Source organism: Pseudoliparis swirei, chromosome 7 (assembly GCF_029220125.1).
Source record: "Pseudoliparis swirei isolate HS2019 ecotype Mariana Trench chromosome 7, NWPU_hadal_v1, whole genome shotgun sequence".
NCBI lineage: Eukaryota > Metazoa > Chordata > Actinopteri > Perciformes > Liparidae > Pseudoliparis > Pseudoliparis swirei.
In genome coordinates this window covers 24,259,432-24,287,093 of record NC_079394.1, presented here as the reverse complement: position 1 = coordinate 24,287,093, position 27,662 = coordinate 24,259,432, and the positions used below count along the sequence as shown (strand labels likewise).

General features: G+C 47.9%; 1 protein-coding gene across 1 annotated transcript; it reads left to right on the top strand.

The window, feature by feature from the left end:
* The first annotated feature begins 312 nt into the window (after positions 1-312).
* Positions 313-26,090, top strand: si:dkey-178e17.1 (tricarboxylate transport protein B, mitochondrial). The gene is made up of 9 exons (XM_056419603.1): positions 313-583; positions 17,773-17,880; positions 18,999-19,098; positions 22,303-22,441; positions 22,850-22,934; positions 23,044-23,148; positions 24,621-24,736; positions 24,853-24,926; positions 25,051-26,090. Exons 1-9 carry the CDS (start codon positions 466-468, stop codon positions 25,163-25,165), a joined length of 960 nt encoding a protein of 319 aa, XP_056275578.1. The 5' UTR covers positions 313-465; the 3' UTR covers positions 25,166-26,090.
* The last annotated feature ends 1,572 nt before the right edge of the window (positions 26,091-27,662 follow it).

The following is a 27,662-nucleotide window of genomic DNA, read 5'->3' as shown; positions in this document are numbered from 1 at the left end:
GGAGTGTCGCCCACTCCCGAAACCGCTGGTCGCTCGTTGGGCTCGGCGGCAGTTTTCTCGCTTCACGGGAGAAAACCCGCCAAGTTCCACGCGACGAGGAGACAACTCTTCGTCCGCGGCCCATCCCCATCCTTACTTCCGGTTCGCTTCGCTGCACTTACGCACTACGGTCGTGTCACGGCGTTGCTATGGTTGGTTACAAATAACAGCCATTGGATGTAGACCGTCCCAGCTTCCTCCACGGTCCCAGTAGACCACGCCCACTGTCAACAGGCAGAGAGAGAGAGAGAGAGCACTCCGCTGGAGTCTCAACTGAGGTCACCTGCGTCATCCAGGAGAGCGCACCAGTCGCGGGCTCCTCTCCATCTCCAAAAGATTGTTCAAGCCACTTCAGCTCCTTGAGGAAACGACTAATTAGAGTAGAATCTATTTATTTTGGTGGCTATATTTGAGCATTTCCTGGTAATGATGCAGGATAAAGGCTCATTTATCAACTCGTTCTTCAGACCTCGGTGTCTGGCGGCGGCGGCGGCGCCGGCGGGGAAAACGAAACTAACTCACCCCGGGAAGGCGATTCTGGCAGGTAAGTCTATCTTTAAGTTGTACTAATATGTTACTGGTTTGCAAAAAAGTTAGTTGAAAAACCGGTTTAAAAAAAAGTGTATAAATATATTTGTGAGGCTACTTTGTGTGAGCTTGTTTCCGCTGCAACACTAATAACTCGAAAGATGGTAACAACACCAACAAAAAGGCAAGAGTGCAAAACCATTTTAAAAAAGGTCAATAACTCAACAATTAGAATGTGGAAGGAGGTATTTAGAAATGTTCAAACCAACTCTCCCTCAACCCCCCGGCTTGAGAGGACGCGTAATGATCCTTCCCTGTACTGCTGCACCGATGGGACTCTAAAGATCCTCAATGCACTTGACATAATGACGTTAGAGTGGATTGATGCGCGCGCGGTGGTGTATGGGATATTTTCTTAATGTTATAGCTTTTTCTGGTTGATCATATCACGTGATCTTCTACATATGAATGTGAAGGGAACAGATGTATCCAGTCTGTCGTCTCGGTGCTTAATTGTACGGCTGTAATTACGTCATACAACAGTTGATCAATTTCAATGGGTAACCATGTTGTAAAACATATCTCTAACGATATGAAATAATAAACATCTAAAATGTGATTGAATGCCAAAAACTGCAGAGATTTGGTATAGGGCGTTATTAATAAATCAATTGATTTTCTTAATGGTTCAGTGTTGTACATCAGTTATTGTTGTCCACCATTCCTGTGATTCATGAGTTCATCCCTGCTGAGGTTCAGACGCCACTCTTCCTTTCCTGCTCTGCTTCCCCCCCCCCTCCTCCCTTTCCCTCCCCCCTCCTGGGTTGATGATCAGGGTGCAGCAGCTCCAGCTGATGAAGAGCCTCTCAAGAGAGGCTCCAGGATTAAGGCTGCACGCTGCTATTTGGCAGCACTCTGTTGATTTCCGCCTTGTTCTCTGGCACCGGCTGCGGCCTTAATATTTCATCGTTCTAAATTAATTCCCTTTGATTGGAGATTGGAGAAAAAACTAAATGTTTTGGGGGCCTGCTGTTTAGGATTATTTGGGAGTTATTGTGCTGATTTTATTTTAAATTTTGGCTATAGAATATCTTAAAATATACGTCTTAGTCTTACTTGCTTTATCTGACCAAGAGTGAAAAATCTACAACCACAAAATCTGTAGTTTACTCTCAAGATGCTGTAAAGTGATTCACCCGGTCGATCAGAGCGCTTAGCGTACACGTGGTGCTGCTCACACAACCCTGCATTCATTCAGTCACTCGGTTTGGAATAGCACAGACAGACTCCATCCACCAGGAGAGTGTGTGATTGCTTCTAACCCTGAAGGCACACACGGCTTTTATGTCATTAATGTTTTCACGTGATATCGTGTCATTTACTCCTGCTTTAAATTCATCATAAGCATCCCTCTGACCATCCTCCCACTCAGCATACAGTGTGTTTATAGTGTAAACAACAAGTCTGAGTGAATGCTTGCTGGAGGGAGGAGCTAAGGAAAGAAAAAAATAAATCTCCTGACTGGTGTCGTCCCGTCAGCCAGCGAGAAATGGAAATGCAGCCTGTGGCGAGACCTCCCCCCCCCCCCCCCCCACCCTCATTCCTGTGCAGCCTGATTGACTGGATATGGCCCGCGCGTCGCTCCCCGTGTCGTTTAGTTCGTCTCCAGCCTGTCGGACCAGTTTTCATTTCATCCGCCCTCTGACTCCTCCCGGCCTCACTGTTAGAGGTGTGTGTGTGTGTGGTTATCATGTTCAAAGCATGACTCAGCGATCCGTCAAAGGCCACAGCCGATAACTTTGCATCGTCACTGTAAGAACTCTTCCGTCCCCTGCTGTGGCAATTTCATAACCCCCCTCGCCGTTCTCCCGGCATGCTAACGTTGCTTCAGGGTTCCTCTGTTATGGTTATGAAGAGGGAGTGGGCCACGCGTAGACTCGCCCGAAGGCTTCCGAGTAGACAAAGCAAGAAGTAGAAGGTCAAGGCCTTAATGGGTTACAGGACCAGCGTAGACGGAGAGAGTGGTTGAATAGGAGGGGGGGAGGGGGGGGGCATACGTTCGCCCACATTTCCAAAGCTTTTAGAGACATTGGCCGGTTTAAAGTCCTCTCTCTCTCAGTGCGTTTACATGATGGTATAATTCGAATCTTGCTTTCGTCGGACTATGCTATCTTTTGGGGGATCAGCTGTTATCCCAATATACATGGCAGTGAGTAATTCGAATCATTGGCCGAAAGCATGTCATATCCGATACGATAGGCGGCGCTGCTTTCATTACAACTCGTGGTGATACAGCCATTTCCGCTTGACCTCTTCACCACCACCAACAACAACATTTCGAGAAAGATGGCGAACAGAGAGCAAGGCGAAGCTACATCCCTCTACTATTCTTCCATGGTGTTAATAGGAGTACAGCGAATGCAAATGGCGCTATTGGCTGAGTTGATAACGGAGAGAAGACACCGTCGCCGAAGGTACACAGAGAATTTAATTTATCGTCTCTTTCGACTTCCGGGTCACGACATGGGAGGGAGGGAGGGAGGGGGGCGGTGGCGGGATCTCGAGCATGCGCAAAGACGCAAAGTCCAGTTCCGAATCGAATTCAGAGTTACATGCCGCGAGAGTCGAATTATCAACTGGATCGGACCGAGCTATCCAGGGGTGTTAATCGGACCGAAGTCGGACCGCACATAGTCCGACTAAGGTGTTTACATGAAACGGATAATTCGATTTCAGTCCGACTAAGCCAATAATTCGATTGCATGTAAACGCACTGTCTCTCTCTCTCAGCCACTGGTGATGGCCGGAGATGAAGACACAGAAGGAAGGAGGGAGAGCGAGGGAGGTCTACATTGAGTCTCTGGTCTGCTTTGCATTCGTGGGAAGCAGAGAGAGAGAGAAAAGGCCATTTTAAAAATAATTTTGTGATCATTATTTCATCATGGATTGTATTTTCCACTGAGACAGGCTTGTTTTTTTTACGTCACTTTTCCTGCTCCGTCGTTCTCCCTCTGGCTCGGGGTAGCCGGTTAGGTTCTCCGAGTGCCCGTCTCCTCTCCGGCTCAGAGGGCTCGTCAAACGGTGCGCTTACACCCTGTTCCCTGTAATGCCGCCGCACAAACAAATAGGAAGCAGTGCAGAAAGGTCCCGTATGGCTGTCAGATTCCTTCGTTGCCTTTTGTGAGTGTTGCACCACAGGACTGAAACCTCCAGGTCCTATAAGTGAAGCCAATGCGGAAGTGCCTTAAACTTGAATTCTCTCGACTGACCAGCAGAGGCGACTTCTGGTTGCAAAAACAAGTTGGGTTGTATAGAAGTCTATGAGAAAATGACTCTACTTCTCTCTTGATTATAGTTTTCTGTGTTTTTACACAACTTAATTGTAACATTTCTGCCTAAAAAATTCATACACGTGTTTTGTGTAGTAAGCTCCACCCTCTCGTGTTCTGACTGCATAAAAACAAGGTCGCGACGGGCCAAAACTACGATGGCGAGGGCCAAAAAACAAGATGTTGACGGGTCAAAAACCACGATGGCGACGGACTGGAAACCAAGATGTCGACACGTCAAAAATCAAAATGGCGACTGAGTAAAACCACGATGGCGAAGGCCAAAAATCAAGATAACGACTAACATGAACCAAGATGTTGACGTGCAAAAAGCAAAATGGCGACCACCAAAATACCAAACTCAATGCTTCAAAACGTCCGTCCACAGGCTAATGGCTGACGTCTCTGTGACTGCGTCCACTTCTTATGTAGTCTACGCTTTTTATCTCGCCAGTGACAAATAACCCTTCGTTGTTCCTCTTTTTCAGTCAGCAGCTGGTTTTAATTAACCAAGAAGTGATGTGGGAATTAACGCAAAGCTTGTTTGAGAGCATCGATCACGGTGAACACGTTTTGTTATTTAACCACGGCGGGGGAAATTAATTCTCAAGTAATTAACAATCTGACGTCTACCTCGAGATGGCGGCTCCAACAGCAATCTTTAAAAGGCCTTGAAATGTGTTCTCGCTCTGCGTCTGACGATGAGCGATGGACTCTGAACGCACCAGACTCAATGTTTTTCAAACGCTCATAATTGCATGCAAAATCGATGTAATTTATCTAAAAGTAAAACATGGAAACGCGTTCAACTGCAAAGAGCCCGGCAGCTGTTCACACTGTCAAAGCAAACCCTGCTCACATTAGTGTTTTTTCGACAGCTAAAAAAAAAAGTCTCCTGTGGAAACCGAATCGCCGTCCGTCTTGTAATCAGGCATCAGCGAGGCAAACGGGGCTATCGCGGAGCGGGTAACGGGCCACCTCGCCTTTGAAGTGCGTCAGTCCTCTGGCTACGTTTTCTCCTTTTGAACTGGAGACGTGGACTTCATAACATATTTCCCCCGCACCCCGGAGAATTTAAAGTGAGAGATGATCATCTAAATAAGGGGACGTATGGATGAATAATAAGATTCAGCTGGAGAACTGATTATTAATTTGCTGGCATGCGCATGTATATTCATATTGTTGACTGTTGGGTTTTTCCTGTCTTCGTGGAACACGGAGTCCCTGAGAGAATCTGAATTCTCTAAAAAAAAGGTTTACGTTGAAGGGGACTGGCGCTTCAGATGAGTTTGTGAGCTGCTTCATTCACAGATCGTCTTCTCTTCCAAAGAGAAGGGAACCTTCTGAGGGGACCAGATGTGTCCGATGCTCATTAGAGTCACCGAAGCAAACAGAGAAGGGTTCCAGAGACGGTTCCTCCCCGTCAGCTGCACATCTGGCTCCCTCTGCGCCGCTCTGAGCTGCAAGTGTGTTCACAAGGATGTGAAGATGGAATGATCAGGCGGCTCCAAAAGTCCATCAAGAACTCGGGTCTGAGTCGTCTTTCAAGAATAAACCCTCCCATGTTCCCTGTTCCCTGTCTGAGTTCTGGACTGGATGTCTGAGTTCTGGACTGGATGTCTGAGTTACATTACATTACATGTCATTTAGCAGACGCTTTTATCCAAAGCGACTTACAATAAGTGCATTTCAACCTAGAGTACAAACTAAGAACAACAAGAATACAGGAAGTAACATTTCCTCAACATAGTCGAACTACAAAAGTACCATAAGTAAGTGCTATTTAAGAGCCACTGAAGTGCAAATCTGTGTTTTAATCCAGATATAGTCGGAAAAGGTGTGTTTTCAGTCTCCGACGGAAGATGTAGAGACTTTCTGCTGTCCTGATGTCAGTGGGGAGCTCGTTCCACCACTGAGGAGCCAGGACAGCAAACAGTCTGGATTTCGAGTGATTAGCTCGAGGTGCAGGAGTCACAAGTCGGTTGGCTGTTGCCGGCGGAGCGAACGTGCGGGTGTACGGTGTGACCATATCCCGGATGTAGCGGGCCCGATCCGTTCAGAGCACGATGCGCCAGAACCAGTGTTTTGAAGCGGATGCGGGCAGCCACCGGTAACCAGTGGAGAGGCGGAGGAGCGGAGTGGTGTGGGTGAACTTCGGGAGGCTGAAGACCAGTCGAGCTGCTGCATTCTGGATGAGCTGCAGAGGTCGGATGGCCTTAGCAGGTAGACCAGCCAGGAGGGAGTTGCAGTAGTCGAGGCGTGAAATGACCAGAGCCTGGATCAGAACCTGCGCCGCCTTCTGAGTAAGAAGAGGCCATATTCTCCTGATGTTGTGCAGCATGTACCTACAGGAACGCGTTGTCGCAGTGATGTTGGCCGTTAGGGAGAGTTGACTGTCTAGTGTCACCCGAGGTTCCTGGCAGTCAGGGGCGGGGCCAACACTGAGCTGTTGAAGGTGGTAGTCAGGTCATGGGTGGGAGACCCTTCTCCTGGAAGGAATAGTAGCTCGGTCTTGTCAGGGTTGATTTTCAGGTGGTGAGCAGACATCCACTGAGAGATGTCAGTCAGACAGGCAGAGATTCGCGCCGCCACCCGTGTTTCGGACGGTGGAAACGAGAAGATCAGTTGGGTGTCATCGGCATAGCTATGGTAGGAGAAGCCATGCGAACGAATGACAGAGCCGAGAGAATTTGTGTACAGAGAGAAGAGGAGGGGACCCAGGACGGAGCCTTGAGGAACCCCAGTAGTGAGAGGACAAGGATCAGACACAGATCCTCTCCAAGTTACCCGGTAGGTGCGGTCTTTAAGGTAGGAAGAGAAAAGAGCGAGTGCAGTGCCTGAGATCCCCAGGTCCTGAAGAGAAGAGATAAGGATCTGGTGGTTCACGGTGTCAAATGCTGCAGAAAGGTCGAGAAGGATAAGAACAGAGGAGAGAGAGGCTGCTCTGGCAGTGTGAAGCTGCTCAGAGACAGCAAGGAGGGCAGTCTCTGTTGAGTGGCCGGCCTTGAATCCAGACTGGTGAGGGTCAAGAAGTTTGTTACTGTGGAGATAGGAGGACACTTGGCTCAAGATAGCTCGCTCCAGAGTTTTGGAGAGAAAAGGAAGAAGAGAGACCGGTCTGTAGTTGCTGACTTCAGATGGGTCGAGCGTGGGTTTCTTCAGGAGAGGGTTGACTCTCGCCTCCTTCAGAGAGTTGGGGAAACAGCCAGTTGAGAGGGAGCTGTTAATAAGATGGGTGAGAAAGGACAGAAGATCAGGAGCAATAGCCTGGAGAATGGGAGACGGGACGGGGTCAAGGGCGCAGGTGGTCGGTCGGGCGGAGGTCACCAAGCTAAGAACTTGATTGGGAGACAGGGGGGTGAAAGAGGAAAGAGAGGGGGATGAAGAAGTTAGTGTTCGTGAGGTGATAGAAGATGGATCAGTAAAGGAGGAGCGTATGTCGTCTATCTTGTTTGTAAAGTAGTCGACAAAGTGGCTCGGCAAAAGGGTGGAAGGAGGAGGGGGACAGGGGGGATCAAGGAGGTTGGAAAAGATAGAGAAGAGTTTTTTGGGGTTAGAGAAGGAAGACTGAATTTTGGTCAGGTAGAACGAGCTTTTGGCTGCAGAGATAGAGGTGGAGAATGAGGAGAGGAGAGATTGATAGAAGAGCAAGTCTTCCGCTTGATTCGATTTGCGCCATTTTCTTTCCGCCGCTCGCAGGGTGGCTCTCTCGGCGCGCACCGAGTCCGACAACCACGGAGCCGGAGAGGATTTCCGAACCGGTCGTGTCTTAAAAGGACAAAGAGAATCAAGAGATGAAGACAGGGAAGAGAGGAGAGTGTCTGCGGCAGAGTTAGGCTGCATGAGTGAGAAGCAGTCAGTTGAGGGGAGAGCAGATAGGACAGAGGAGGCAAGAGAGGAGGGACAGAGGGTGCGAATGTTGCGGCGTACAGGTGCAGAGTCTGTAGATATGGGTGGGTTGTCAGTACCAGAGAGCGAGAGAGAGTAAGAGATGAAGAAGTGGTCAGAGACATGGAGAGGAGTCACAGTGAGGTTAGAGGTAGAGCAGTTTCTTGTGAAAATGTAGTCAAGGCGGTTGCCGGCTTTGTGAGTGGGAGGGGAGGGACTGAGTGAGAGGTTAAAGGAAGACAGTAAGAATAAAAGATCACATGACTTCTCTGTCTGGATGTTGAAGTCACCCAGAAGGATGAGCGGGGGCCGTGTTCATGAAGTTCGATAGGAGGACGTCTAGCTCTTCCAAGAAATCTCCCAAAGAACCAGGGGGACGGTAGAGAACAACAATGTGAAGTTGAACCGGATGAGTAACGGTCACAGCATGAAACTCAAAAGTCAGTGGGATGAAGAGTGGAAGCGGGTAGGGAGCAAAACACCATGTGGGTGAGATGAGTAAACCTGCACCTCCACCCCGACCAGAGGGTCTGGGTGTGTGGCTGAAGGAGAAGGCAGAGGAGAGAGCAGCCGGGGTAGACGTGTTGTCTGCTGTGATCCAGGTCTCAGTGAGAGCCAGGAAGTCAAGCGACTGCTCCACAGCAAAGCCAGAGATGAAGTCAGCCTTGCGGTTGGCTGACTGACAGTTCCAGAGGCCTCCTGTGACCAGGTGCTGGGTGTGAGTAGAACGGGTGGGAAGGATAACAGAGGAGGGGTTCCGGTACATGAATGAACGAGTCCTATAGTAACTACGAGTAGAGATACGCACAGGTATGGAAAATACACACATATTCACAAAATGGGGAAAAGACTCAGCCACCCCCGAAGACTCCAACGGAAGACTCCTATGTCTTTGTCCTCCGAGTCTTGACTCCAACGGAAGACTCCTATGTCTTTGTCCTCCGAGTCTTCGTCCGATGAGTCACGCTGACGCTACAGCTGACGCGAAAAACCCCATCCGGTTATGAGCCCAAGTTAGTGCCAATTACCTCCAGCTGCGTTGACACCGCCCCTTGGCTTTTGGTATTCAAATGACACTCAATAGAAACCAGGTGATGATCGCTCGTCCAATCAGTGAAGATTCAGGTGTCGGAACACAGGACACACCTCTCTACCAAAACAACTCCTTAAAACAGGACAAACTAACAATCTAGCAGCTTTAAACGACAAATACAACAGTAACTTTAGCAGATAAAACTAGTTTAAAGAAGATACTTAGCAGGATCCAAGTAGTCAGTAGTCTCGCCTCACAGGTAGAAAATGCACACTGTTCTAGACTAGATGTGAGTTCTAGACTAGATGTCTGAGTTCTAGACTAGATGTCTGAATTCTAGACTAGATGTCTGAGTTCTAGACTAGATGTCTGAGTTCTAGACTAGATGTCTGAGTTCTAGACTAGAAGTCTGAGTTCTAGACTAGAAGTCTGAGTTCTAGACTAGATGTCTGAGTTCTAGACTAGATGTCTGAGTTCTAGACTAGATGTCTGAGTTCTGGACTAGATGTCTGAGTTCTAGACTAGATGTCTGAGTTCTAGACTAGATGTCTGAGTTCTAGACTAGATCAGAATCAGAATTGTATTTATTGCCAAGTAGGTTTTCACCTACCTGGAATTTGTTCTGGTGTATAGGTGCATACAGTGAACATAAAATGAACATAAAACATAAAAACATACAAACACAATAAGTACTATACAAACACAATAAGTACTACTAAAAATACAAAAAGCAGGGCAGGAGTGCAAACGTGCATGTGCAATGTTCAGTGTGCAAAGTAGTGTGAGCATAACACAGGCTTGAGGTGTGGGGGTGGGATAGGTGACCAAGTCAGGTGGGGGTCCGGGCCTTGTTCATGAGGCCAACGGCAGCCGGGAAGAAGCTGGTTTTGTGGCGTGAGGTTTTGGTCCTGATGGACCGCAGCCTCCTGCCAGAGGGAAGGACCTCGAAGAGTATGTGACCCGGGTGGGAGGAATCGGCCACAATCTTACCTGCCCGCCTCAGGGTCCTAGAGGCGAACAGGTCCTGTAGAGATGGCAGATTGCAGCCAATCACCTTCTGGGCAGAGCGGATGACACGCTGCAGTCTGCCTTTGTCACTGGCAGTGGCAGCAGCGTACCAGATGGTGATGCAGGAGGAGAGGATGGACTCAATGATGCAGGTGTAGAAGTGCACCATTATTGTCTGGCAGGTTGAACTTCTTCAGCTGCCGCAGAAAGTACATCCTCTGTTGAGCTCTTTTGGTGAGGGAGCTGATGTTCAGCTCCCACTTGAGGTCCTGGGAGATGATGGTGCCCAGGAAGCGGAAGGACTCTGCAGTGTCGACTGGGGAGTCCCTCAGGGTGGGTGGGGCTGGGTTCCTTCTGAAGTCTAGGACCATCTCCACTGTCTTCAGAGCATTTAGCTCCAGGTTGTTTTGCCCACACCAGGTCACCAGATGATCAATCTCCCACCTGTAAGCGGACTCATCCCCCCCAGAGATGAGCCCAATGAGGGTGGTGTCGTCCGCAAACTTAAGGAGCTTGACGGACTGGTGACTGGAGGTGCAGCTGTTGGTATACAGGGAGAAGAGTAGAGGGGAAAGAAGGCAGCCCTGAGGGGAACCGGTGATTATAGTCCTGGAGTCAGAGACGTGCTTCCCCAGCCTCACGCGTTGCCTCATGTCAGACAGGAAGTCGGTGATCCACCTGCAGGTGGAGTCAGGCACGCTCAGCTGGGAGAGCTTGTCCTGAAGCAGAGCCGGGATGATGGTGTTGAAGGCAGAGCTGAAGTCAACAAACAGGATCCTGGCGTCGGTTCCTGAGGAGTCCAGGTGCTGGAGGATGAAGTGAAGGGCCATGTTGACTGCATCGTCTACAGACCTGTTGGCTCTGTAGGCAAACTGCAAGGGGTCCAGTAGAGGGTCAGTGATGGCTTTGAGGTGAACCAGCACCAGACGCTCAAATGCCTTCATAACCACAGAGGTCAGGACGACGGGTCTGTAGTCGTTGAGTCCAGTGACTTGTTTTTTTGGGGACGGGGATGATGGTGGAGGTCTTCAAGATTCAAGATTCAAGATGTTTTATTTGTCACATACACACACAGGGTGTGCAGTGAAATGAAAGTGGCAATGCTCAGCAGGAATGTGCAAGGGCAACAAGTACACACTATTTACAAATAAAAAACAACACAATATTTACAGTAAGTGTGTGTGTGTGTGTGTGTGTGTGTGCCTAAGAGGGGCAGTTGTGTGGGTCTATGTGGGGGTCCTGGTGAGGTCGGAGTTCACAATCCTGATGGCCTGAGGAAAGAAACTCCGTCTCAGTCTCTCTGTTCTTGCAGCGTGACTACGGAGGCGCCTGCCTGACCGCAGCAGCTGAAACAGTCTGTTGTTGGGGTGGTGAGGATCCTTCATGATCCTGCGGCTCTGGTTCTGCACCTCCTGGTGTACAAGTCCTGCAGGGTGCGGAGTGTAGTTCCAATAGTGCGCTCAGCCGAACGCACTACTCTCTGCAGAGCCTTCCTGTCCTGAGCGGAGCAGTTGCCAAACCAGGCTGTGATGCTTCCTGTCAGGACGCTCTCTACAGCTCCAGAGTAGAAGGACTGAAGGATCCTCTGGGAAACTTTAAATTTCCTCAGCTGCCTGAGGTGGTAGAGGCGCTGCCTTGCCTTTCTCACCAGAGTGTCTGTGTTTGTTGACCATGTCAGATCCTCGGTGATGTGGACTCCCAGGTATTTATACCCGCTCACCCTCTCCACAGTAGTCCCGTTAATCCCCAGTGGTGAGTACGTCCTCTGTTGTTGTACCTTCCTAAAGTCCACAATCAGCTCCTTAGTTTTGGTGACATTCATGATGAGGCTGTTGTCCTGGCACCAGAGTGACAGATCAGCAACTTCCTCCAGGTAGGCCTTCTCGTCGTTGTCGGAGATCAGGCCCACCACCACTGTGTCATCCGCAAACTTGATGATGGTGTTGGAGCTGAACCTGGCCACACAGTCATGTGTGTACAGGGAGTACAGTAGGTGGCTGAGGACGCAACCCTGGGGGATCCTGTGTTCAGGGTGAGGATTTGAGGTGTGTCTGCCCACCCTGACCACCTGTGGCCTGGCGGTCAGGAAGTCCAGGATCCAAGCACACAGGGGTGTTCAGTCCCAGCTCAATCAGCTTGCCGGCCAGTCTGGAGGGACTATGGTGTTGAAAGCTGAACTATAATCAATGAACAGTAGTCTCACATAGCCCCCTCTGGCTGTCCAGATGAGAGAGTGTGGTGTGCAGTACCTGGGAGACAGCATCATCCGTGGATCTGTTTGGGCGATAAGCAAACTGCAGCGGGTCCATGGAGGAAGGGAGGAAGGCGCAGATGTAGTCCTTTATCAGCCTCTCAAAGCATTTCATGACCACCGAGGTGAGGGCCACCGGTCGGTAGTCATTCATACATGCTGGAGAAGCATTCTTGGGCACAGGGACAATAGTGGATCTCTTGAAGCAGGCGGGGACCACGGACTCAGCCAGGGAGAGGTTGAATATTGTGGTGAACACTGGAGCTAGCTGGTTAGCACAGGTCTTCAGTACTCGCCCAGATATGCCATCTGGACCTGCAGCTTTCCTGGTGTTCACCCTCAACAGAGCCCTCCTCACACTGTGCACAGGCTGGTACGTGGCATGTCTCCAGTGAGGTGTTAAAAATGTCTGTGAACACCGGAGACAGCTGATCAGCACAGTGCTTCAGGATTGATGGAGAGACAGAGTCTGGCCCGGCTGCTTTGCGGGGGTTCTGTCTCTTAAAAAGTCTGTTGACGTCTCTCTCAAGGATGGAGAGAGTCGTCACTGTGGAGGGGGGGGGGCTCTGAGGCGGGCAGTTGTGAGGCGCAGGCCTCTGCTGTGGCGGGGGCGGTGCAGCTGATGGGCTGGGGCTGGAGGGAGGTGTCACGGGGGAAGGTGTCAGGACTGCTCCATTGTCCATCAAAGCGACAGTAGAAGTCGTTCAAGCTGTTGGCCAGGCGTGAGTCGTAAGTGGAGTGGGGGGCTCTAGGCTTACAATTGGTGATCAGCCGAAGCCCTTTCCAGACAGAGGCAGAGTCGTTGGCTGAGAACTGGTGTTCAAGTTTCTTCGAATACACACGTTTAGCATTTCTCACCTCCTTCCTAAACCTGTATTTTGCCTCTACATATCCGTCTCTATTCCCACTCCTGAACGCCGCTTCCTTCTCCAGTCTCAGCTTTTTGAGTTTCACTGTGAACCAGGGTTTGTCATTGTTGTAACTCACCCTGGTGCGTGATGGAACACAGCTGTCCTCACAGAAGCTGATGTAAGAAGTCACAGCCTCCGTGTACTCGTCCAAGCTGTCTGAAGCAGTCCTGAACACCTCCCAGTCTGTGCAGTCCAAGCACGCCTGAAGATCCTCCACAGCCTCACTGGTCCCTGCTTTGAAGTCCTGACAACAGGTTTGCAGAGTTTAAGTTTCTGCCTGTATGCAGGAATCAAATGGACCATAACGTGGTCCGAGAGTCCCAGTGCAGCGCGGGGGACGGCGTGGTAGGCTCTGCTTACTGTGGTGTAGCAGTGATCCAGAATGTTCTGCTCTCTGGTCGGGCATTCAATAAATTGTTTGTATTTGGGGAGTTCGCGGGAGAGATTTCCCTTGTTAAAGTCGCGGAGGACAATAACTAGGGAGTCCGGGTTAGTCTGTTCCACACATAGTATCCGGTCGGCGAGCATGCGTTGTGCCTCTTGCACGTTCGCTTGCGGTGGAATGTAAACACCGACCAGAATAAATGAAGCGAACTCGCGGGGGGAGTAGAAGGGTTTGCAATTGATGAGAAAATATTCCATATCAGGAGAACAGTATTGTTGGATCGCTGTCACGTCATTGCACCAGCCACACTTAATATAGAAGCAGATTCCTCCACCTTTCGTCTTTCCGGAGAGTTCCGTGTGTCGGACCGCTCTGAAAAGTTGAAAGCCAGCCAACTGCAGCGCAGAGTCTGGTGTCGAACCACACAGCCTCCGTGAAGCACAGTATGGAAGATAAGGAGAAGTCTCTGTTCTTACCAACTAGTAGCTGGAGTTCGTCCAGCTTGTTACCCAGTGAACGCACGTTGGAGAGGAATATTCCTGGCAGCGGTGTGCGAAGTCCCCGCCGGCGGAGACGCACCAGCGCGCCAGCACGTTTACCTCTCCTCCGTCGCTTCACTGTATGTACAAAGGTGAGGGCACATTTGACCAGAATGTCCAAAATTTCGGCAGATGAGGCGATAAAAGTCGGTAATAAGTTCTCAGGGGTTATGACCCTGATGTTCATGAGCATTTCTCTGGTGAAAGAGCTCCCGGTTTTTAAGAAAAATACTGAGTTTACTAACAAAACAAGACAAAACATCGCGCACCAACACACCGAGGCAGCCGTCCGTGGCGCCATCTCTCGTAATCCTTTAATAGAAAGATGTCTGAGTTCTGGACTGGATGTCTGAATTCTAGACTAGATGTCTGAGTTCTAGACTGGATGTCTGAGTTCTAGACAAGATGTCTGAGTTCTAGACTGGATGTCTGAGTTCTGGACTAGATGTCTGAGTTCTAGACTAGATGTCTGAGTTCTAGACTGGATGTCTGAGTTCTGGACTAGATGTCTGAGTTCTAGACTCGATGTCTGAGTTCTAGACTGGATGTCTGAGTTCTAGACTGGATGTCTGAGTTCTGGACTAGATGTCTGAGTTCTGGACTAGATGTCTGAGTTCTGGACTAGATGTCTGAGTTCTAGACTGGATGTCTGAGTTCTAGACTAGATGTCTGAGTTCTAGACTAGATGTCTGATTTCTAGACTAGATGTCTGAGTTCTGGACTAGATGTCTGAGTTCTAGACTAGATGTCTGATTTCTAGACTAGATGTCTGAGTTCTGGACTAGATGTCTGAGTTCTAGACTAAATGTCTGAGTTCTAGACATCCAGACGTGCTTGAATAAATCCCCGGTGACTTGTTGGAGCACATTAAAGCCTCTGGAGTGACGGAACGACACGTCCACACGTGTTGATCGATTGTCCCAACAGAGTTATACATTTTCAAACCATCCCCGGCGTGTCATGCCGTCGATGTCTGATTTGTTAAACTCAGCTTGTGGAAGTTTAAGTTTAAGATTTTCTTTCCGCCTTCCGGGCTGTGACTATCGCCCCCGACGCCGTTTCCATTTCTTTCCTGTGTAATAGCAAGTGTCAAGCATCTATGTGGATGCATTGATTTTATGACACGGCGTGGAGAAGTGCTGCTGCTGGGGGACGAGGAGGAGGAGGAGGGGGAGGAGGAGGGGGATGCTGAGAGGAAAATGAAGAACGAGAGGAGAGTGGAGCGAGCTCACGGAGACAAAGATTAATGGCTGTTTGACTCGCTTGGCGCACGTCGTGCACAGGAGTCATTTAGGTTGTGTCACCTGTAAGATGGCGAGTGTGAACGATGTGTGTTTTTGGTCGTGGACGAGTCGACACAGGAAACGCTTCTCCTCCTGATGACGATTGATCGGTGTGCGCATGCGAGTTGCCGAGTGACTGTCGTTTGTTTCCCTCCGCGTTCAGGCCGCCGTCTTCGGCTTTAAACGGATGAATGAGGTTTATTGTTTTCTTCTTTGGGCGAGATGACTCTGACCTACTGATCCCGGATCAGCACCACAGGGGCGGAGTGGCGTGACGCTCATGTGACTCAGCCAACGTTGACTTACGGCTTGTCATCCCATGACTCAGCTTTTGTCACAGTTTTAAGAATTGGGCCGAATCCAGCTAATCAATGATACGCTGGTTTATTATTGTGCCACTAATAAACACAGCATTATGCCAACACTGAAATACTCAAAATCATGTGTAATCAAAACAAAATCCCTTTTATCACACTGAATACAACATTTAAAAAAATGTATGTGTAATGTTTGGGTATTGACCAAAATAAAACCAACTATAATTTTCAGAAAATATACTTTCTCAGGTATTTTAAAAAAAAATCTCATGCCGTGACACATGTCGGTGTCACTGCTAATGTGCCATTGATCTACATCATATTTATAATTTTGCCACAGTACCATAAAGTGGAGATAAATGACGCTAAATGACTGTATGAGATAATTGTGCAGCCTTTTACCCTGATTGATTTCCCGTATTGAATCAGAGACCCCTCTCAGGAGTAGAGGCGCAGATGAAGAGAAGCAGATGAGTCTGAGGCCTTTTTTCATCAGGCTGCGAGACGATGTCGCCGAATCAAGGACGCTTATAATTCCCGATGGTTATGTATCTACTTACAGTCCTAAAAACGCATGTCCCTGGTTAAATATATGCTTTTATCTTAATGGTGAGGCTCTGCTTCGGCGCGCCACGGTGATAACATGTCGTGTTGGCGGCAGGTGAGGAGTGCAAAACGTAAACTGCAGAGCTAAATGTTCGTGTGTTAAGGGGAAGCAGGCGGAGCCCGAAGACATTGAGAAAGTAAAATAATTACAAATGAAATACACCAGCACAGAGACATATTTGTCTAAAAAAAGAAGTGTTGAAAGAAAAGAAGCACGTAGACTGGATTGTCTTTAAAACAAATGTTATGCTGTGAATAATTTGAAGGATGCTTTTATGCCCATAAATATTCTATTCTCTGGACTTCTCGTTTTACAATCTTGGTATAAAAATGCAAAAAAGCATAAAGCAAACATGTGGTCACACAACCGGTGATTTCCCAAAGCAGAAAGAAGAATCGTGACCACTTCCTGTTTGGACTTCCCATAAATAGTTTCTGGCTTCATTGGTTTGTTGAGTCCTCGTGTTGAATTACTTTCTCCACAAATACACATTATATTAATATTAGTAATAATAATTTCCTTATAATCAACAGGAGGAATTATTTCAGATCATGAATCTATTGTGTGTGTGTGTTATTGTGTGCGTGTGCGTGTGTGTTATTGTGTGTGTGTTAGTGTGCGTGTGATTGTGTGTGTGTTATTGTGTGTGCGTGTGAGTGATTGTGTGTGTGTGTGTGTGATTGTGTGTGTGTGTGTGTCAGTGTCATTTAGTTAATGGAGGGTCTTGGTCTGGGTAATGGAGCCCCTCCCTACAGGCTGAGCGGATAATTTAATTAATGTCAGCCCTGTTTCCATCCTCCCTCCCCCCCCCCCTCTCTCTCTCTCTCTCTCTCTCCCCCTCCCTCTCTCTCCCCCTCCCTCCTTCTCTCTGTGCTTCGGCGTTTCTCTTGGACACTTGTCCTCATCTATTTGTCCCATCGACCGCGTCTCGTGCCTGAACTCTCCAGCGGTCGATCGCTCCTTCGCCCGTTCCCTTCTTCCTCTCTGGTTCCTGCAGACATGTTCTTCTCCTCCGCACAAACAAGCTGCTTTAAAGGGATGTTTGGAGAGCGCTGACGTCTTCTCACACGACGCCTGGCTCCTCTCTCAAACAGGCGCCCGTGTAGTTTAGCCTGGATTGATTTATCTCCGCTCGGATACTCTTCCTCCCTTTGGCTGCGACGCTCCTTTAAAAAATAAAATTATATATACAGGACTGTCTCAGAAAATTAGAATATTGTGATAAAGTTCTTTATTTTCTGTAATGCAATTAAAAAATTATTAAATATTAAAAGAATAAAAGGCTTGCAATATTTCAGTTGATTTGTAATGAATCCAGAATGCATGACATTTTTGTTTTTTTAATTGCATTACAGAAAATAAAGAACTTTATCACAATATTCTAATTTTCTGAGACAGTCCTGTATATATATTTATGGAGGGGGGGGGGGGGGGGATTTGTGGAGTCCCTGTAATGATCCATGACGCAATGGCACCTCCGTGCTAATTCATGAGGGCGACAGGGCACTGGCTCAGGCTGGGGAAAGACTTGGCGTGCTAAGTTTAGGCGATGAGTCAACTGAGCTCCCTTCTTTCTTTATGAGCTCAGCGTTCATTTACACCTGTTTCCTTCTCTATCAATTAACATCTGCCCTGATTGTTTCTGTTTTCCTAGGCGGCATCGCAGGTGGCATAGAGATCTGCATCACCTTCCCCACAGAGTACGTCAAGACCCAGTTACAGCTGGATGAGAGGGCCAACCCGCCCAGATACAGAGGAATAGGTGAGCGGGATGTGAACGAGCGGCTGCACGTGGGAGTTATTTATCAGATTCATTACATACATTGTTTAAACTGTATCAGTTTATTTTCTTTGCAGCTGTAAAGCATTAAAAACACAAATATATAAACACAATGAAATCTCAAGAAAGCAACAGACATTAAAGGAGCAGTTTAACATCGTTGGGAAACACTTGGCACTGAAAACAAGCAACTACCTCCCTCCCTTTCTACCCTTCTTCATTTCTTTCTCCCTATCTACCCACCTACAGTCCCTACCTACCCCTCCCTTCCTTGCTCCCATCATACACACCTACCTACCTTTCTTCCTACCAACTCTCTACATTTCTACCTTTTTTCCTCCCTAACTACCCACCTACCTACCTACCTACCTCTATTCCTACCAACTCCCTACCTTCCTTCCTCCCTACCTCCTTCCCTTTCTACCTTTCTGCCTTCCATCATTTCTTTCTCCATATCTACCCACCTACATTACCTACCTACCTACCTTTCTACCTTCCTTCCTTGCTCCCTACATACACACCTACCTACCTTTCTTCCTACCAACTCCCTACATTTCTACCTTCCTTCCTCCCTAACTACCCACTTACCTACCTATACCCATACCTTCCTTCCTTCCTACCTACCTACCTTGCTACCTACCTTCCTAACGTATATTCTGTTCTTCATCTGCCTCTGTGCCTCTCTCAGGGGCTCATTATCAAATTACCCATCATCCCGAGTTACATAAGGGATTCTGGCAGGCTGTCACTGTTCTTGTTTATATGTTTTAGAACAGAGCAATGCACACACGCACGCACACACACACACACACACGCACTCACACTCACACACTCAACCAGAATGTGTGAGGGTAATGTTGGCTGCAGCTCTGAGGATCGTACTCTGTGCTAATGAGATCTCAAGACAGCTGTTGCTTTCTCGGCTCCGTTGTGCGTTTGGCTGGATGGCAGAACCTGGACTGAAGACTCTAGATGCAAGTTCTTGATGAACCACAGCGATTAACACTGCATTGATTTCTACCAGAGAAATTGTCCAGATTTAAACAGTAAATTCATTGAATGTCATTTTTTACATTCTATAATGTGTGTGTGTTCTTCAGGTGACTGCGTGAAACAGACGGTTCAGGGTCACGGTGTTAAAGGCCTGTACAGAGGACTCAGCTCACTGCTGTATGGATCCATACCCAAATCTGCAGTCAGGTGAGTCGTAAGCTCCGCCCCCTCGTGTCACTTCTAACAACCGAACGCCGAGTCAGACATTCTTCAGCGAAAATGTTTCAATTTATGACTTAGAAACTCTACCTATGTCCAGATGAAAAAGGAGACGAATTGTTTGTATAAGTAATAGCTTATGGGTAGTTTTTTGTTAACAACTTTTCTGTGGTCATTTTTTTTGGAGAGGCCATTGTAGAATTGGAGAGAATGTTATGGTTATATATGGTTATATATGGTTATATGGTAACCACTTTGCTACCAAGGCGCTCCGTATTTATATTCCAATAAACCCAAAAGGTGGAGTGTATATGTGTGCAGTAAAGTCTGGAATAATATGAGCACTTGTGTCTGAGCCGTTGTGATCTTACCTGGATCCACTAACTCACACGTTCCAATTATTCCAGTCCATTACCCACAATTCAAGGCATAAATGCCACAGTAGCCTTCGGTATAATTACATTATTCTTTCACAGCGGTGACATTTATCTCCAGACAAAATGTGCGCTACGGCGGCGCTGGTGTGGAAACTCGTGCACAAACTCGTGCACGCCAGCCTGCACAAAGAAAAATGGACGCTGTCACAATTTTTTGTTCGCCGTTTCTTTTAGTCGCTCCTTTTTTTCTGTCTGTCTGTGTGTGTGTGTCTGTGTGTGTGTGTGTGTCACGCCGGAGGGCACCGCCTGTCTGTTCGATAGAGAGACAGGCCCAGCCAGGTGGCGCAAAGTTGCCACTCAAACCCAGGCGGAGTACAGAGAGGAAGTCTGTCAATGTATGTGTATGTGTGTGTGTGTGTGTGTGTGTGTGTGTGTGTTTACATATGAGATTTTTCCCACGGGAGTCTGACCGTTTTTTTTCTTTTCTCTCTGAGGATGTCTTCCTCTGTCGTCCTACATTGTGTGTAAGAAAAGGCGACTGAGCATCCACATTGAACCTGCTTGATTTGATTTACAGAGAATATTTTCCACTCCCAGTCGTTTGTTCGATCCTTTCTCTTCTTCCTCTTCCTCCCCGCCTCCCCATCACTCCTCTGCCTCCACCATCCCATTAGCTGATTGCCTGTGCACCATCTTGCCGGCTGGAGGGTCGTCAGGGAGACACGAGAGGGACAGACGAGCGAGGTTTTGACCTTGTGTCTGTCGGCTTGACCCTCCACCTCCATCTACATCCCTCTCTCGTGTCGGCCCTGCCTCCTTTCCCCTTCTCGTCTTTTCACGTGTCCGGCCGACTCTTTCCTCTCCTCATCGAGCCAATCAGAAGACTGACCTTGTCGAAAGACCCCACTCATAAAGATTGGGAGTGACTCATCTCCTCCGCCTTGTGGCTGTCGGCCAAAACATGTCTCATCCTGGCGGAGGAGTTCAGTCCACTTGTTAAATGGGATTGGGAGAGGGAGCTCTGGCACCGGAGCCCGACAGCGGCACTTTCCTCTCCAGCGGCTGTGAGCGAGTAGCCCTTTGTTTCACAAGGTTAGATAAGAGCAGTCTGAGAAAGGCTGCAGGGAGGAACACTTTTCTTTCTTTGAATATACTCTCCAAAGCTCATAAAAAGCCGTTTTGTTGGTGGGTGGCGCATCAAGAGAGAACGAGAAGGATGTACTGTCATGTGTTTGTTCGGCGGGAGCCGGTTCATTGCGTGGAGAATTTCAAAAACTAAACTCGAGCGAGGCCGAGGAACAGACGAGGTTAACGAGCGGAGGGGGAAATGATACGATGGTTGATTATAAAAAGATATATACAAAAATAAATCACGCCAGCCAAACGGAAGAGATGGATCCCTTTTAGAGACGTGAGGTTTGCGGGTAGATTCAGACCGACAAAGAGACCGGGAGGAAAACAAAGCATTCATCAAGACCCAAGTGTCTGTCCTCCCCCGTCCTCCTGTTGTTTTCCTCAATGTACCGGGCAGCGTCGTCCCTTCAGCGCAATTCAATTTCATCTATAAATAACCTTTCTTGTAAAAGGAATCACTGGCACAACATTTCCTGATTGAAGAGATACGTAAACCACACCCTATCTCTCTCTCTCTCCCCCCACCCCCTTCCTCTCTCTCTCCCTCCCTCCCTCTCTCTCTCTCTCTCTCTCTCTCTGTCCCTCTCTCTCTCTCCCCCCACCCCCTTCCTCTCTCTCTCCCTCTCCTCCCTCTCTCTCTCTCCTCCCCTCTCTCTCCCCCACCCCTCCTCTCTCTCTCTCCTCCCCTCTCTCTCTCCCCACCCCTCTCTCCCTCCCCTCCCTCTCTCTCTCTCCTCTCTCTCTCTCTCTCTCTCTGTCCCTCTGTCCCTCTTTCTCTCTCTCTCTCTCTCCCTCTCTATCCCCCTCTCTCTCTTTGGGCTGGCCGTCCATGGCAGCTGTTGCTGGTCACACGGTAGTTGCTGAGACACTTTAGGGTTTATTGGCGCATCCTTAATGAGGACACAGGAAGCAAGGATAATTAGATAGGTAAAAGCCGCGAGGCTGCACCCTCTGCACCCTCTGCATGCACACTCTGCACTTTCAGCGGCCTAGAAATCCTCGTTTTACGATGGATGATCTCCTCGTATTAGACTGCAATATTTACACCTGTGTGTTGTTGTTCCATTCGTGTATACTTGTAGCCTTCCACGTGATGTTTCTTTACATGAGCTGAAATACGATGCGGGGTGATTCGGCTGAAGCGGACTGCAGCGTGGGTAATACGTCGGCCTTCGTGAAGTGGAGCGAGGACACAGCGAGAGCAAAAGGCTCGTCCACAAAAGGAACTCGATGTCACGCGATTGAGCGGCAGCCCCGATGCCCCTGGGCTCAGGGCTGTGCTGCTGGTCGGCTGGTCATTATCAGCACGGCCATGACAGGAGGCCGGCCCACCAGGCAGGAGGCATCAGACCCGGCCAGGTCCAATGGACCCTATGAGACGTGGAGCCACAAGGGCTCTGAGGAGGAGGTAGAGTTAATAATGTGTGATGGAGAGATGAAAATTCGAGAGAGAAGAGGAGACAGGTGCTCAGTGTATCTTAAAAACATGACACGTATATAAATATTACAAACCTAGTTTATTTAGTCCTTAGTCCCCAAATGCAGACAGATGAGGGGGCACCAGGAGGATTTCACTGATTTATTTTCAAAGCTGACTGATAAAGAGTCTGGTTTAAGGTCATCCACTTTTAAATAATACCAGAATCTACAATAACATCTTTTTTTAATCTCCGTTCCTCAGGTTCGGGGTGTTTGAGTTCCTCAGCAACCACGTCAGGGACGAGTCCGGCCGCCTGGACAGCACCAGAGGCCTGCTGTGTGGGCTCGGCGCCGGCATCCTGGAGGCCGTGCTGGTGGTCTGCCCCATGGAAACCGTCAAGGTATGTTACCAACTGATCTGTGGTCAGATTTAAGATTTTATGGTTTGATTCCCTTTTTATGTCACCACCAGCGAACTGTGCCCTAAACTTCTGTTCCAAGTATTGTGTGAATTCGCAATGGTTTTGTCTAGTCGGCCTATCGGAGATAAGTCTGCTCCACAACATTAGCATCCTGCTGCTTTTCAAGGACTGGAACTAATCGCAGGACGTTCATGAACTCTGAGACATTTTGATATGAAAAAACTGTCCTCAACTTATTATATTCTCAGAGAAGTCGTCCCCTGCACACTGTGTCTCTGTTTAGTTTGAAAACGATTTTGGTTTGAAAGCATTTGTGCATCTTTCAATATTCTTCTTTGCCAAACAATATTTCCTGTTTTAATTTTAATTTTAATTGTATCACCCAAGGTTAAATTTATTCATGACCAGTCTTCAGCCAACCCCAAATACAAGGGCTTCAACCACGGAGTCCGAGAGATCATCAAGGCACACGGTAAAGACTGCAGGGCACGTCATTTACCTGCCATCAACTGGTCAGACAGGGTATTGCACCCCGACCTGATGTAGTGTATTTACTTATATCTCTTCTGGTGTCTCCCCAGGAATCAGAGGGACATATCAGGGTCTCACTGCCACGGTCCTCAAACAAGGCTCCAACCAAGCTATTCGGTTCTATGTGATGACTTCTCTCAAGAACTGGTACAAAGGTCAGTGTCTGTCTACCAGTGAAAAGGGATATTTGAACACTATACCATGTATATTTGTATATATATAAATATATATATATATATATATATATATGCTATAGGAAAAGTGGTTGTGATGTATGTTTGAGGTCGCTACTGTAGGGCTCCATACGGGTCTCTTCCTGGAGGGCTGAGGTTCCACCAAGAACCATTTGCTTCTGAAGAACCATTTAGTCAAGAGAGGGTTTATTGAAGGGAGACAGTTGTTTTCAAGGGTCCTAGAACCCCCAAAACTATGATTGTTGTGGGTTGAGCTGCACCGCATCAGAACCGTCCCTTTAAGATCCTAGATGAAACCCTTTGGCATATTACAGTAAAAGGGTTCCTGGTATAAAAAAACAGGATTGGTTTTCAATGAAACCCTGTAGTATAGAAGGGTTCTTCATAGAATCCCATGTGTAGAACCCTCTGGGTAGGTTCTTGTTAGCGCTCTTATGAGTGAGTGAATGTTAGTTACTGCTGGTGGTCAAGTGGGTCCTTAGCTCCTCCCATCAGTGTGTGAATGGGTGTATGATGCATGTCGTGTTAAAGTGCTTTAAGAAGTCTGAAGACTAAAAAAGCGTTCTACGAGTACAGGTCCGTTTTCCATCCAAGGGTTTTTTGTAGAATCTCTAGAGGGTTCTGCGTGGAACCTTTACGCCACAGAAAGATTCTTTGCCGGACCTTTCATAGCGGGCTCTGGCTGGAACCTTTTCATAGATCAGGAGTCGAGAACCTATGGCTCTTCTGGTGACGGCATATGGCTCCCAGACAATTTTGAGTTGAGAAAAAAAAATCTCTGCCCGCCACCCTGTAATTTTCTCTATCGCGCCAGATTACAGCAGAAGTAATGTCAGGTCCCTTTTCTTAAAGAGCACGTCTTTGTTCTTTTATTAAACTAAACAGCCGTCTGTTATTGATCGTATCTCACTAACAGCATGTCACTCTGTCTCTAAGTGTCGCGTTAACACTTCTCGGCTCTCCCTCTCGCGCGCCGCAGAGCTCCGATGCCGGCGTGTGCGCGCACATCGGGGCGGAGCAAAGAAAAAGTCACCTGCACCCCCCCGCCCCCCCCGTAGCATCATGCAGCACCAAAAGTCGCATTACAATTATACATTAAAAATACTATATGGGATGTAAACATAGTTCCTATCAAGTGTAAATACAAACAGAATCAATATTCAAGAAACAAGAAACAACATGTAAACAAGCCTATTAAATAATGACATGAATAATATTTATAGCAGTTAAAATATCATCCGGTCTCCGATGAACCCTTTTGTGGAAGTCATGCGAAGTCATCCGACTGGCATAGTATACATATTTGTTTACTGTGTGTACCTGAGACCCAGTCCACTGTGAAGATTAATATGAGTCCGTACGGGTTCTACCAGCTGGACGCTCTGTCCCGCTGGCCGCCGTTCACGGTTCCTGACTCCTCTGATGTCCTTCAGGCGACGACCCCAACAAAGCCATGAATCCCCTGTTGACCGGAGCCTTCGGAGCCGTGGCCGGTGCCGCCAGCGTCTTTGGGAACACCCCGCTAGACGTCATCAAGACAAGGATGCAGGTATCGCCTACCACGGTCACTGTGACAAAACACTGTTTTGTTGTTGTTGTTGTTGTGTGTGTATGTTATGCTGGTGTTGTTAGAAACAACAATATCTTTCTTTTCAATTCCCAAAGGGTCTGGAGGCGCATAAATATAAAAGCACAATGGACTGTGCTTCAAAGATCCTGAGACATGAAGGCGTGGCGGCGTGAGTACGACCTCTTACACGGCGTTGTCATGGGAAACGCCTTCTGGCTTCAGCTCAACGCTATTAATCAGAAACTGTATTGTGTTTTATCCTCTCTCTCGTCCCTCTCTCTCTCCGCCTGCAGTTTCTACAAAGGGACGGTTCCTCGGCTGTGCCGCGTGTGTCTGGACGTGGCCATCGTGTTCATCATCTACGAGGAGGTGGTGAAGGTCCTGAACGTGGCCTGGAAGACGGACTGAGCGATCGCAGAGAGAGAGAGAGAGAGAGAGAAAGAGAGTGAGAGAGAGAGAGAGAAAGAGAGTGAGAGAGAGTTTCTAAGTGTGAGACTCGGCTCACCAACGTGATTTCCTTTTTAAAAGCGTCCGTTCTTTTTTCTCCAAGTTATCTGGCTCGCTTTCTGGCAAACCCCCTGAGTAACACAGTCTCCTCCGTCGGTGAAGAGCATCGTTCCTCGTCGCCGTCGCAGATGTTCGACCCATGTTGACGGCGAGCGACTCGCTGGAGTCGCTTTCTGCTTCTTCTCGTGCCGAACACACGGTTTCACACCCAGAGGAGCCAGACTGCAGTTTACACTCCCATAGATTGACTTCCGTAGCTACGACGTTATATGGAGCGGTTTTACGTTTATGATACACCGATTATTTTTATACAGCGTAGATTCTAATTTAGTCGTATTACCAGCAGTGTAGTTTTATTGCAAAGTATGATACATTTTATAATAATAATAATAATAATAATAAAACTTCATGCTTTTATTGTCTTCTTACGTTAAGTAGGTTTTAATATGTTCCCGACTTCAGTATTGCGACATCGTTGATGGGAAACTCATTGATCTGATATTTAACCTCTGATGAGGGTTCGCTGCTTCATTCACTGTGAAGGTCTTTTCAAAAGTGCCTTTTCCTGATAAATACCCCCCCCCCCATCTGTTTATTTTTTATACATTTCTGTGATCCAATCAGAAACACATGTTCATGAACACAGTCACAATCTGTGTCTCTCACTGTGATAACTATCAACAATACTGATGGATTATGTTTCCCCATTTTCATCTAAATTCTGCCAAATAGCCATGAAGAAAATGTGATTGTCACAGCAAACCAATGTAGTGTGTGTAGTTTCTTTATGATGAAACCTGTGCAATAAACACCGCCCCTACCTTCATTTGCCTGCGCTTAATGTCAAGTCCTCTATTGTCGGTGGTGGGAGGGTGTGTGTGTGTGTGTGTGGGGCGGGGGGGGGTCAAAACTCATTAAACGAGTGTCTGAACTGCAGCCTGGTTGTTGTCTTTTACTCCTCCCTCGCTGGTTCATCTGTTGTTCTGCTCTTTGGGTTGCAGCAGATCACGTTGGGACAAACCATGGGGGGCAGGTAGGGGAGGGATCGAACAGGGGACTCATTGTTTCGCTTTTGGCTGATGCTCATGCAGTTCAGCTATCCAGCTCTCTCTCTCTCTCTCACTCACTCACTCAAACACACTTAAAATCCACGGTGCCCCAGTGTTTGTCGTGAGAAGGAATGCGAAGTGAGGCCAGCATGTAGTGGATATGTTGGCTGCGGTCAGGAAGCTCCACTGAAATGTCTTGTCCATGTTTGGGAAGTATTCAGATCCTATTGCTTCAGTTAAAGTTAAACATTACAAATTGTCTGAAGTAAAAAATTAAAAAAAAGTTCCAAATGCAGAACGGCCCATTTCAGAGCGATGTTGGCCATCGGTGTGTTAAAGAGGTGAAATTGGGAGCAACTTGATTGCCTTTCAGCAGGATGAAGCCACTCTGGACGCTAACGGTGCTGAGCGAGCTAACGGTGTTAACCTTCAGTACATCTCTACATAGACAATAGTACTTCCTGCTAAAGCAGCGCTCTGAATCCTGTATATGTTGCACTTTTAATAAACGTATCACTTTATCGTTGCAGCTGGTAACGGTGGAACTCCTTTGATTTACGTCATACTGCCGTGTACTATTACTATGTTGTATTATTCATCTGAATCTGCAAAGTGACCAACGCTTTAAAGTAAATGCAGTGGAGGTTTAAAGTGCAGAAATGTAGAGTGGGGGTATAGTAACACCAAAACAATACTGTTGGAAAGTACAGAGTTGATTCAGTGTTTGCCGCCACTGGTGTACCGAGCAGTTCTTCTTTAAACAGCAGGTGGAGCTGTTGCCAGAGCCTCAAACACATCTGTGAAGCCCCCTACTGCTCAGACACGCACACACACACTCACACTCACACACACTCGCGCACACTCACACTCACACACGCACACAAACGCACAAGCGCCGATGGGCGTGATGAGAGAGGTCATCTCTCCTTCATATCTGTACAATAGGGCTTTATGAGATGGGTCAAAGAACCTACCTTCCTTCATCCTAACTTCATCACTCCCTCCTCCTCCACCTCTTCCTCCTCTGTGCTGCCGGAGAGAGGATTGGGCCAAAGATTGCAGAAGAATCTCTCATCATCTTCGCAGACATCATCCACACGGCTCGGGCCTTCAGATCATCATCGAAAGCCTCGCCGTTTATCTGAGGGCATTAAAAGAAAAAGTAGCATGGGAGCCAGAGCCTTCAGTTATCAAGCTCCTCTTTTATGGAACCAGCTTCCACCTTCAGTCCGGGAGGCAGACAGTCACCTCGTTTAAGATTAGACTTAAGACTTTCCTCTTTGACAGAGCTTATAGTTAGGGCTGCATCAGGTTCACCTGGTCCAGCCCCTTGATATGCTGCTATAGGC

Excerpts from the sequence above, each read along its gene's own strand:
- si:dkey-178e17.1 (XM_056419603.1), top strand. The coding sequence starts at position 466 with ATGATGCAGGATAAAGGCTCATTTATCAACTCGTTCTTCAGACCTCGG. Across the intron at positions 22,442-22,849 it reads GCCCCATGGAAACCGTCAAG|GTTAAATTTATTCATGACCA; the intron begins GTATGTTACCAA and ends GTATCACCCAAG. Across the intron at positions 24,927-25,050 it reads AGACATGAAGGCGTGGCGGC|TTTCTACAAAGGGACGGTTC; the intron begins GTGAGTACGACC and ends CTCCGCCTGCAG.